This window comes from Pleurodeles waltl, chromosome 6, assembly GCF_031143425.1.
Source record: "Pleurodeles waltl isolate 20211129_DDA chromosome 6, aPleWal1.hap1.20221129, whole genome shotgun sequence".
NCBI classification, from domain to species: domain Eukaryota; kingdom Metazoa; phylum Chordata; class Amphibia; order Caudata; family Salamandridae; genus Pleurodeles; species Pleurodeles waltl.
The window spans coordinates 1315946682-1315958878 of record NC_090445.1 but is presented as its reverse complement, the minus strand read 5'-3'; the positions used below and the strand labels follow the sequence as shown (position 1 = coordinate 1315958878).

The following is a 12197-nucleotide window of genomic DNA, read 5'->3' as shown; positions in this document are numbered from 1 at the left end:
CGCCGGGGTCAGAATCACCCCCTATATTTTTGTCAACTATATTGTTTACCACGATGTTGTGTCAGCAATCTTTCCTAAGACAAGAAGATATAGGCCCTCATTCTGACCCTGGCGGTCGGCGGAGAGGCGGCGGTCGGACCGCGAACAGACCGGCGGTCAGAAAAATGGCATTCTGACCGCGGCGGTCACCGCCGCGATCGACCGCCACTTCCCCACTCCGACCGCCACGGCGGTCATGACCGCCGGGCTGGAGTTTGCGCACTCCGGCCCGGCGGTCGTCCCAAGACCGCCAACGGTATCATGACCCTGCCTACCGCCGCGGTTTCTTGCGGTCGGGAACCGCCATGCGAACCATGGCGGTAAGCACTATCGGGGCCAGGGAATTCTTTCCCTGGCACTGATAGGGGTCTCCCCCACCCCCCACTACCCACCCGAGTCCTCCCCCCACACCCTCCACCCCCCTGCCACCCCCCAGAGGTGGTACGAACCCCCTCCCCACCCCCACCCCGACATGCACATACATGCACCCCGACATGCACACACCCCCAACATGCACATATACACACCCCCTACACACACATACACAACGGGGACACATACCCGCACACATACATGCAGACATGCGCACCTGCCGAACAGCACACATTACCCATAGACACAGCAGCACCCCCCGCCCGCATACACGCACTCACACACCCCCTCTACACACTCACACGCACACCCCCATGCACGCCCACATCACACAACACCCCCCCTCCCCCTCCCCTCACGGACGGTCAACTTACCTTGTGTGTTGGTCCTCCGGGAGGCGACGGGAGCCATGGGGAGGTGACCGCCAACAGAACACCGCCAACAGAAGACCGCCACACAGATATGTGGGTCGTAATTCTGTGGGCGGTGTTCTGCTGGCGTGGCGGTGGAGGTTGACCAGTCTCCACTTTTCCGCCGACCGCCAGTGTGGCTGCTGGCGGTTTCCCGGCGGAACGCTCCCAGCGGTCGGAATGCGCACAGCGGCATACCGCCGCGGTCGGCGGTCTTCACCGCGGTGGTAACTCGGCGGTCTCGCGAAAAGACCGCCAAGGTCAGAATGAGGGCCATAGTTCTCTTGCATACTTCCCATGGTTTGGTCTCATCTGGAACCTGTTCATTTTCCAGTCTTAAAACCAGCCACAAATCTAAGGTATCATATTTAAGAAAGGCACCATTCGAACTGATTAAATATTGAAAATGATGTAATTATTACAATGTAACACTGAAAGTGTGTGAAAAAGGTGAAGCTTACAGTCTAAAATGTATGAAAATGATCCACAATATTTTTGCATGTGAAAAATAAAACTGCTCACAGGTTAATACGGTTATACGATTTAGGACGCTATCTCTTAAACTCATCTGAGGCAATACAGCAAGATGATAAGTCTTGAGGTATATCTATGTGTAGCTGACAGCAAGAGGCAAGCCAAAGTGACCCATTTCGCTCACAAGGTGCTTCGGAAATGGGTCACCATAGCCTGATCATTCTCTATTTACTCCCAGAGTGAATACCTATGCAGTTGTAAACTGGAAGCCTTTGGAGTAGATAAATGGAATCTCTATAATCCCCAAGTACTACAGACGTTAGGTCTGTAATGGGTGAACATAATATTGCAAGTTTGTGAATCTTGCTGCGCTGAGTGAATTGTATAATGAGCCTTTGAGTATTTGGATGCCCTAAACATGGACCCATTACTAGTGACTTTGTGCACAATTCAGTGTAACACCTAAATCAATGTCTGCCTCTCTCAGTCCCCTTATCAATGGTATATCCATATTGCACCATACAATCACTTGTAGGTTCCTCCTGTGTACACCTCGTTCCTAACCAGATGTGCCTTGTTGCACAGCATGCTTCATTTTGTTCAAACTCATTCTATGTGCACCATTTTTTAGTCTAACACCAAAACAAACTGCATGACCAGTTGTAGAGATGGCGTACCTGAACCCTATCCTCCAATATTCAGTAATCTCCCTAGGTCATAGCTCTTATTAGGAGCATAAAAGTTACTTGATGAGGTGAACTCACTCACATAATTTGGCATGCCTCATCGTCGACCACCTCACCCCACACTGGTAAGATAATACTACCATTCTAAATACTAGCTGGGAAGGCCCTCTGCTTCACTCTAGCATAGATTGGATAAACTATTGATTTTCCTTGATGATCATTCCCCCCCCAAAAAAGTCCATAATTGTTGAGGACTTGCACACAAACATTTAGTAAATGCAAACAGAATGCCATATAACATAATGCCTTACCACATAAATACACTTTAACATAAATGACCTTAATGAGATCACTGCATAGAATATTTTATTTGTACAATTACTGGAATCATATCACGCTGTCTTTGACAGATACAGACTTAAAAAGCTAGAGGTTTGCAGAAGTTATCAGTAGCTCAGTCTATATATTGTTCAGTGTATAATACTCATTCGAAAACATTGGCGAACCGGCCATGAGTGAACTGCTCTTTGCCCTATCTGTAACAATCCCCCCAGTTGCTTTCCTGTTTCTTCCCCAACGTGTGGCTTAGGCAGATTTTACCTCACGTTATCTCAGTGCTACAGCACACTTTCCAACATATATGACACATCTAGGCCTCGGGGGATAATAAAATAAAACAAATATCCGAGTTAATAGTGCAGAACTGCTAATTTCACAGAATCTTGTGAGCGCGGAAGAAAAGCACAGTTGTGCGGTGAGTCGGAGGGCACTCAGTGTGGATCTTGGCCTCCTCTAGAGGATGGTAGAGAGCTCCGAGCTTGGAGGTTCCTCTGGGAACGGCGGCTCCGGGGAAACATCCACCTTCACTGGCGCCACGACGCTGGATGAAATGGTGGCAATAGGCCCATCCTGGAGCACCGAGTCCATCTGGGCGCCGCTGCCATCGCTGTCACTGGGGTCACTGCTCAGTCCCAGAACAGGAGATCTGCAGTCAACGGGCAGCGTCTTTACATAGCGGGCACTGCTGGAAACCACAATGCCGGGAATTCCTGCTGCCGGCAACCGACGCTGGGATCCTCCTTTCCGCACCCCGATGCCATTCAAGCTCTTACCTGTCTTAAACATGAAAAGATTGAAAAGAATGTAAACATACACGTACAGTTAGGCAGTACAACAGAAAAGCAGACAAAAAAACGGGGAAGGTACTGGTAACCGGTGCAACAGGCTTAAATATTATGGGGGTTATTCCAATTTTGGAGGAAGTGGTAATCCGTCCCAAAAGTGACGGTAAAGTGACGGATATACCACCATCCGTATTACGAGTCCATTATATCCTATGGAACTCGTAATACGGCTGGTGGTAAATCCGTCACATTTGGGACGGATTACCACCTCCTCCAAAGTTGGAATAACCCCCTATGTTTTTAAAAGCCGTGTCGACATAACCCAACCGGCTTCATCCACCTCAATAAATATGAAATGCACACGACATGGGTAGATAACACATTTCTTACTACACGTCATTTTACGTCATGAAAGTACTTGTGTGAAAATAACATCTTCAGGAAATAGCTCAGTGGAACATACAAGTAAGCCATTGCATGAGTTATGGTGCACACATTTTTATTAAATATTGCATGTTGAAATATTTTGCTTTTATGACAAATCGACAATGAAGCCAAAAATAGGAATTCTCTCCAGCTCTTCCCTCTTCTCACTCCCCATTATTGCGGACACACACTGACAGACAAGCTGCTAGACCAATGGAGTTTAGAAAAGTTTTTGTTATATGCTGCATGGCGCTAATCCAGCAAAGTGCCGCAAAAGCTTCATAAATTATGACGCTATTGTGGAACCGAGCGCCATGTGACCGTGTTGTAAATACGGTGCAGCAATGGTGTCGTTAGGTGGGGCAGGGGTGGCACAAGAAAAGTGCTGCATTGGGCATGATGTGGCCCCTTCTTGTAGAAAGTGGTGCATTAGAAAGTGCTGCATCAGTCCTGATGTGGCACTTTTCTTACGTCGCCCGTCCCCTCCCCCACCCAACGACACCATGGTTGTGCCGTATTTCCAATAACGCGCAACATGGCGCTCGTTTCCACAATAGCGTCATAATTTTTGATGCTATTGTGGTGCTTTGCTGGATTAGTGCCATAAATAATGGTGCTAGTGCAACAAAGCACTAGGGCAGTCCATAGGTTACTACCGAGCAGGTGTTAAAAATGATGGAAAAACTGTTGCAGTGAAATCATGTAGATTTCACTGCGCCATTTCTTGCAGCCTCCCTGCGTAGGAACGCCCCCTAGCATACATTATACCTGGTGCAGGTATAATGTGGCACAAGGGGTCACAATTGACATTGCACCACTGTAAATATCGTGAAGGAGAATGTCCTCCTTAACCTTTCGGGTGCCTTGGACGAGGTCACCTCGTCCAAGGCACGGGAACCGGGGGGGAGCGCTAGCGCTCCCCCCCTGTTCTCCCCCCCACCCCACCAAGGTAGGGATGGAAGGGGAAGCCCTTCCCCTTCCACCCCCGGCCCCCCCCACCCCCGTGACGTCAGCGCGCGCGCTCGCGCTGATTTGTCACAGGGCCTCCCCCATCGCGCTGGAAGCTTAGCTTCCAGCGCGATCGAAAGAGAAATGCTCAGCATTTCTCTTTCGATCACATAGGGGAGGCCCGGAGAGGCTTCAAAAGGAAGGAAATGTATTTCCTTCCCTTTGAAGTCTCTCCGAGCGTTTCAAAAGCCGGATTGCTTGCAATCCGGCTTTTGAAACCCCACTAGACACCATGGATTTTTTTTTTTCAAACTGGCATAAGGGAGCGACCCCTTGGGCAAGGGTCGCTCCCAATGGGGGGCATTTTTTTTAAAGGCCTTTTCTGCCATCCCTGGGGGCAGAAACCTCTAGGCACCAGGGATAACTTTTTTTTATTTTTTTTTAGGTGGGGAGCGACCCCTTAGGCAAGGGTCGCTCCGCTAGGGGGCAAATTATATTTAGGCCATTTCTGCCCCCCTGGCCTATTTTGATGAGGCCAATCTGCCCCCAAAGGGGGCAGAAACCACTGGACACCAGGGAGTTTTTTTTGTTTTCGTGAATTTCACGCAAGGGGAGCGACCCCTTAGGCAAGAGTCGCTCCCCTGGGGGGGAAATTATTTTAGGAAATTTCTGCACCCCTTGGGGGGTAGATCAGCCTATTTTGATTAGGCCGATCTGCCCCCAAGGGGGGCAGAAACCACTAGGCACCGGGGATTTTTAGTTTTTTTGATTTGACAGATGGGGAGCGACCCCTTGGACAAGGGTCGCTCCCCTGGAGGGGAAAATTGTATTTAGGCCATTTCTGCCCCCTTTGGGGGCAGATCGGCCGATTTTTGCTACGCCAATCTGGGGTTGGGGGCAAATTTATTTTAGGCCATTTCTGCGCCCCCTGGGGGCAGATCAGCCTATTGTTATTAGGCCGTTCTGCCCCCAGGGAGGGGCAGAAACCTCTAGGTGCCAGGGCATTTTTTTTTGTGTGTGTTTTTTTTTTGTTTCTTTCTTTTTTTAGAGATGGGGAGCAACCCATTAGGCAAGGGTCGCTCCCCTGGGGGCAAATTGTATTTAGACCATTTATGCCCCCCTTGGGGGCAGATTGGCCGATTTTAGGTCAATCTGCCCCCAAGGGGACAGAAACCACTAGGTAAGGGATTTTTTTTTTGGCGCCAATGTCACACGGGGGAGCGATCCCGTAGGCAAGGGTCGCTCCCGAGGGTGTGGTTGGGGGGGCAAATTTATTTTAGCCCATTTCTGCCCCCCCTTGGGCCGGCTGAGCTAGAGGCCAAAATCCACAGGTAGGCACTTTGCAAAAAACACCTCTGTTTTCTGTGAAAAAATGTGATGTGTCCACGTTGTGTTTTCGGCCATTTCCTTTCGTGGGTGCTAGGCCTATCCACAGAAGAGAGGTACCATTTTTATCGGGAGACTTGGGGGAATGCTGGGTGGAAGGAAATTTGTGGCTCCTCTCTGATTCCAGAACTTTCTGTCACCAAAATGTGAGGAAAATGTGTTTTTTTAGCCAAATTTTGAGGTTTGCAAAGGATTCTGGGTAACAGAACCTGGTCAGAGCCCCACAAGTCACCCCATCTTGGATTCCCCTAGGTCTCTAGTTTAAAAAATGCACAGGTTTGGTAGGTTCCCCTAGGTGCCGGCTGAGCTAGAGGCCAAAATCTACAGGTAGGCACTTTGCAAAAAACACCTCTGTTTTCTTTCAAAAAATGTGATGTGTCCACGTTGCGTTTTGGGGCATTTCCTGTCGCGGGCGCTAGGCCTACCCACACAAGTGAGGTATCATTTTTATCGGGAGATTTGGGGGAACGCTGGGTGGAAGGAAGTTTGTGGCTCCTCTCTGATTCCAGAACTTTCTGTCACCAAAATGTGAGGAAAATGTGTTTTTTAGCCACATTTTGAGGTTTGCAAAGGATTCTGGGTAACAGAACCTGGTCAGAGCCCCACAAGTCACCCCATCGTGGATTCCCCTAGGTCTCTAGTTTTCGAAAATGCACAGGTTTGGTAGGTTTCCCTAGGTGCTGGGGGAACGCTTGGTGGAAGGAAATTTGTGGCTCCTCTTAGATTCCAGAACTTTCTGTCACCGAAATGTGAGGAAAATGTGTTTTTTTAGCCAAATTTTGAGGTTTGCAAGAGCCCCACAAGTCACCCCATCTTGGATTCCCCTAGGTCTCTAGTTTTCAAAAATGCACAGGTATAGTAGGTTTCCATAGGTGCCGGCTGAGCTAGAGGCCAAAATCTACAGGTAGGCACTTTGCAAAAACCACCTCTGTTTTCTTTAAAAAAATGTGATGTGTCCATGTTGCGTTTTGGGGCATTTCCTGTCGCGGGCGCTAGGCCTACCCACACAAGTGAGGTATCATTTTTATCAGGAGACTTGGGGGAACGCTGGGTGGAAGGAAATTTGTGGCTCCTCCCTGATTCCAGAACTTTCTATCACCAAAATGTGAAGAAAATGATTTTTTTTTAGCCAAATGTTAAGGTTTGCAAAGGATTCTGGGTAACAGAACCTGGTCAGAGCCCCACAAGTCACCCCATCTTGGATTCCCCTAGATCTCTATTTTTAAAAAATGCACAGGTTTGGTAGGTTCCCCTAGGTGCCGGCTGAGCTAGAGGCCAAAATCTACAGGTAGGCACTTTGCAAAAAACACCTCTGTTTTCTTTCAAAAAATGTGATGTGTCCACGTTGCGTTTTGGGGCATTTCCTGTCGCGGGCGCTAGGCCTACCCACACAAGTGAGGTATCATTTTTATCGGGAGACTTCGGGAAACATAGATTAGCAAAACAAGTGTTATTGCCCCTTGTCTTTCTCTACATTTTGTCCTTCCAAATATAAGAGAGTGTGTAAAAAAGACATCTATTTGAGAAATGCCCTGTAATTCACATGCTAGTATGGTCACCCCGGAATTCAGAGATGTGCAAATAACCACTGCTCCTCAACACCTTATCTTGTGCCCATTTTGGAAATACAAAGGTTTTCTTGATAGCTATTTTTCACTCTTTATATTTCAGCGAATGAATTGCTGTATACCCGGTATAGAATGAAAACGCACTGCAGGGTGCAGCTCATTTATTGGCTCTGGGTACCTAGGGTTCTTGATGAACCTACAAGCCCTATATATCCCCACGACCAGAGGAGTCCAGCAGACGTAACGGTATATTGCTTTCGAAAATCTGACATTGCAGGAAAAAGTTACAGAGTAAAACGTAGAGAAAAATTGCTGTTTTTTTCACCTCAATTTCAATATTTTTCTTTTTCAGTTGCTATTTTCTGTAGGAAACCCTTGTAGGATCTACACAAATGACCCCTTGCTGAATTCAGAATTTTGTCTACTGTTCAGAAATGTTTAGGTTTCTGGGATCCAGCATTGGGTTCACGCCCATTTCTGTCACTGACTGGAAGGAGGCTGAAAGCACAAAAAAATGTAAAAATGGGGTATGTCCCAGTAAAATGCCAAATTTGTGTTGAAAAATTGGGTTTTATGATTCAAGTCTGCCTGATTCTGAAAGCTGGGAAGCTGGTGATTTTAGCACCGCAAACCCTTTGTTGATGCCATTTTCAGGGAAAAAACCACAAGCCTTCTTCTGCAGCCACTTTTTCCCATGTTTTTGAAAAAAACTAACTTTTCACTGTATTTTGGCTAATTTCTTGGCCTCCTTCAGGGGAACCCACAAAGTCTGGGTACCTCTAGCATCCCTAGGATGTTGGAAAAAAAGGACGCAAATTTGGCTTGGCTAGCTTATGTGGACAAAAACTTATGAGGGCCTAAGCACGAACTGCCCCAAATAGCCAAAAAAAAGGCCTGGCACAGGAGGGGGAAAAGGCCTGGCAGCAAAGGAGTTAATGCCACATTACTGTAAAAATAATAATGCTAGTGTGACGGTAAGAGGTGCTAAGGAGTTGCAAATCTTAGAGTGGTAGTTCGAACATTGTGAGCTCGTGGTTTCCAGCGGCTGAATTCAGAGCAGCTTTTAAGCATGTTTAGATGCAGCGATAATTTGTGATGGAGCTGTGAGTAATGCTAACATTGGGAGAGTAGGAGCCAACATCCCTCGGTAGAGCTGTAGCCCAGAGTGTCAAGATGCCCAGTGTATCCCGTCCCATGAAACCCTTCCGTGCCATGACTTGGTGTAAAAGTGTCCCGGCCAAGAGAGGAGGATCCTTTACTAAATTCCCCACACAACCCATCATTCACAGGAATTCCATCCATGCCCTGAGCAGTGCCAAAGAGTACTAATGGGTAAGCATCACCAGTACACAAAGTGAGGTGTATGTGCCCGACCATAACACATGTTTCACTTTTGTGCACTGGTTGTAGAGCTGTATCAACCACCAATTGAGGTGCACAATAATGAGATAAAAATCTTCCATTCCCGAAACTCCATCTATTGCCGAATTACAATATGCAAGCATGGATACTTGAGAGATATTGTCATCCCAGAAGAACACCTAAATCACTGAGATTCGTCTCCTGGAGAAATCAGACAAGATTCAGTAGAGAATATTCTATTTGATGTATAGTAGCTTTGGGAGTGCCACCTATGTAACCAGAGCTGTCCTCCCCATCAGGAACGATGGCAGTGGCTCTCAAAGAAGGAGACCTCGTTTCAGAATATTCAATCATATTTTTCACCCAAATTCATGGTTCACTTTTAGCTATGAAGATCACTGGGTATCTAAACCTAACTTCACAACTTTCACTTTTGAGTGTTTGATCCACTCTCTGACCTCTCTCATCTTTTTATAGGATACATGTTGGATTTTACCCAGTTCCCCTCTGACACATGGATGTCCTACAGTCAGTAAATACAGTATAAGATTTGCCCACAGGCTTGATTATCCAGAGAGACTGTGGTACAAGAGGAGATCATCTTCATACCTCATTACATGGGGCCAGATTTACAAGGTCCTATTGCCACGGGTGCATCATTTTTATTGACTCTCCGGTGGCGCTATGCACTGCGCCATATTTTCAAGGTGGCATTAAGCCACTTTTTGTGGTTTAACGCCAGTTTGTAAATATGGCCCCTTCACACGCAGCACTTTGGTGGAAGGGGCATGCAATGGGTGTGGCTGTGGGCGTGCAAAAACAACACCCACTGTATTTTGACGCTGCCCCAGATTTATGAGTTTTCACAAACCTGAGGCAGCAACACAATCTAACGCCACCCCACGGGCGGCGTTAGTATGCACATCGAAGAGAAATGCTTTAATTTCTCCTCGTTTTTGGCTCTTTCTATGTGTGCTGCATTCTGCAGCACACAGAAGGTGCAAAATGCCATTGAAGATTGTTTTTGTGCAGGAAGGTGTCCCTTCCTGCACAAAAACAATCTACCCTGCAGCGCAGCTAACCTTACACCATGGCCCATGGGTGGCTATGATGGCGCTCAGCAGCAAATTTAGCGCTGGCTCAGGGGGCAACACTGGAGTGCACTGTATTCTATTAAATATGGTGCATCCCTGCATTTTGAAAATGACTGAGCGCAGTGCTGCAATATTTGGTGCAGCATCACAATCCATAATTTTCTCGTAAATCTGGACCATGGTCTTTTAAACCCAGTGTCCAATTGAAAGCAAATTAAAGCCCCATTTTTCTGAATCAGCTCTGTCAGTGTCTCTATTGCTAGCATGAATAACTGTGGTAAAAGGGTGTTGCCCTGTTATGTGGCTTATCTGATGGGAGGCCTCAGATAACATAATGCTTATTACCACTTTTGCTCGACATTGTTTGTATAGTGTATGCTCAAAAGGAAGGGCCTGATTAATTTGTGTGAAAAGAGGAAATAGCAATTCCCAATCTAGATTATCAAATACGATTTCAAAATCTATTAAAAGGAAGACTAGCAATGTGTTGAGTCATCCTGCCCTTGTCAACTTCAAGCATTGTATCCCATGTCATGCAGATCTTGCAACATAAACTAACTCTGACCTTGATGTACAAGAGAGTGGGTCACTGTCTACAGTCGATTTTCTAAGATCATGGCAACTTTTTGGGGGGGTTTACAACTATGAAGGAGATTGGTCTTTGGGATTCACACTTATCTACTGGATGTCATGGCTGTGGCATATCATTTATACCCATCTCCTCAAAGTCTTGGTTGGCTGATTGATAACCAATTTACAATATTATAGTGGCCCCAGAAGGCTCTTTCTATGTCCTAGCCACCAGACACTGGGACATCCAAAACAAAGGAGTTCAAAGCCTTCTAATTTGATATCATCTTAAAGGGTTACAGGTGTTGGTAGAACCTGGCAAATTCTCTGGTGCTCAGCACTGGTTCAGTAGTCACTTGTTCATTTGCATTCTTTATGATTACAATCCGACAGCCTTGATCCTCCCTCCTACTCAGTGAATACATTTTCCTGCCTTATTACCCTGATTCATCAAGCTGAATTTGAGAGCCTAATCAACAATTCTGGTGTCACCCATTAGAAGCTGTGGGTACTAGAGTTTGAAGATCCCACTCTCCAATAATATTTCTTCTTTGGTGTTCCTATAGTAACATCCATCAAGAGTATGCATTTCTGACTATACCCTATATATCACAGCCTGTTTGCCATATCTGATTTTTGTAATGTAGCACGGCTCTGACTTTCACCAGTGGCTGGAAGTTTTCCCACAACAGTAACGGAGAATCCTGTGAGTCCTCACTCAGCCACAAACAGTACTTAGGCCCCATTTATACTTTTTTACGCAAACCTCCCTACTCTCCCTTCCCCTATTGTTAAGCCCATTGAGGCAAGAATTAAGACCTCTGGCAAAAATGTATTTCAGTTACTTTTTTCAGTTGTAGCATTAAGCCCTTCCATCTGTATCCTCCATGCGGTCTTTCAGGCATTGTAATGTTGTTGCTGTAGGGAGGGGAGGCACCATTGTTTTCATCTCTTTGACTGTATCCTCTAATTTGGATATGTATCCCTCTATTGACGTAAAACTACTATGCTTTCCAGATCATGATACACAAGGATATATTAATTGCCAACTTACCTATTTTGATTTCCAAACCTGTTCGTGATGAATAGATTCCTACTTTTACTTGAAGATTCTGTTTACCCTACAGTTCTGATCAGTGATGAAATGAAATTTGAGGTCCCCCCTGCAAACTACCTTCAGGGGGTCCCTTTCCCCCTGGACCCATTCAGGGGCCTGATGCCCGTGCACAGTGTGCTGTGCTGAGGGGAATCCCTGGAGCTCACACCACAGGGGCTGCGGGGGCCTTTGTTACACCAGTGCTTCCTATGTAGGCTGTGGTTGCTTTTGGGGATTTGCAAACTTATTGATCTCACCCTAGTAAGGAATAAGTCAGGGTTTGTCTTTGACTATATTCCTTGGGAGCGTACGGCTCTCACCATCCCAAATGAGTGTAGTTTATTCCAATGGCAGGCAGACAATAGAATTGTGCAGAGGATCAAACTCACAACCAATCTCTCTCTACAGGTTTGTGTCATTCAGATGTATTCTTTGCTCCTTGGTTTCAATAATAGGTACTTGGGGGTGGGAGGGAGTCCATCTGAACATGCATCACCACCAGAAGCCAGGATCCATTAAGAAGCCTATCTTGTTAATGGATCCTGCTGCTGTCGAATTCACCCTCCAGGGGATCGCACATTTCTAAGTGCCATCTTGTCCCTGATTTGATATGCTCAGTGCTGGTATTGCCCACACAATGCC

At 46.6% G+C, this 12197-nt stretch overlaps 1 protein-coding gene across 4 annotated transcripts in view; it reads right to left on the bottom strand.

Moving 5' to 3' along the window:
• Window positions 1-2330: 2330 nt before the first annotated feature.
• The window catches only part of OPN4 (opsin 4), a 714562-nt gene continuing 704695 nt past the window's right edge, over window positions 2331-12197 (bottom strand). For 3 of the 4 annotated variants that reach the window (XM_069240595.1, XM_069240596.1, XM_069240597.1), the window contains one exon: window positions 2331-3097. In XM_069240595.1, the coding sequence (XP_069096696.1) occupies window positions 2774-3097 (324 nt within the window). In that variant the 3' untranslated portion in view covers window positions 2331-2773. The remainder of the gene's footprint in view (window positions 3098-12197) is intronic. The other variant, XM_069240598.1, reaches the window with a different exon arrangement.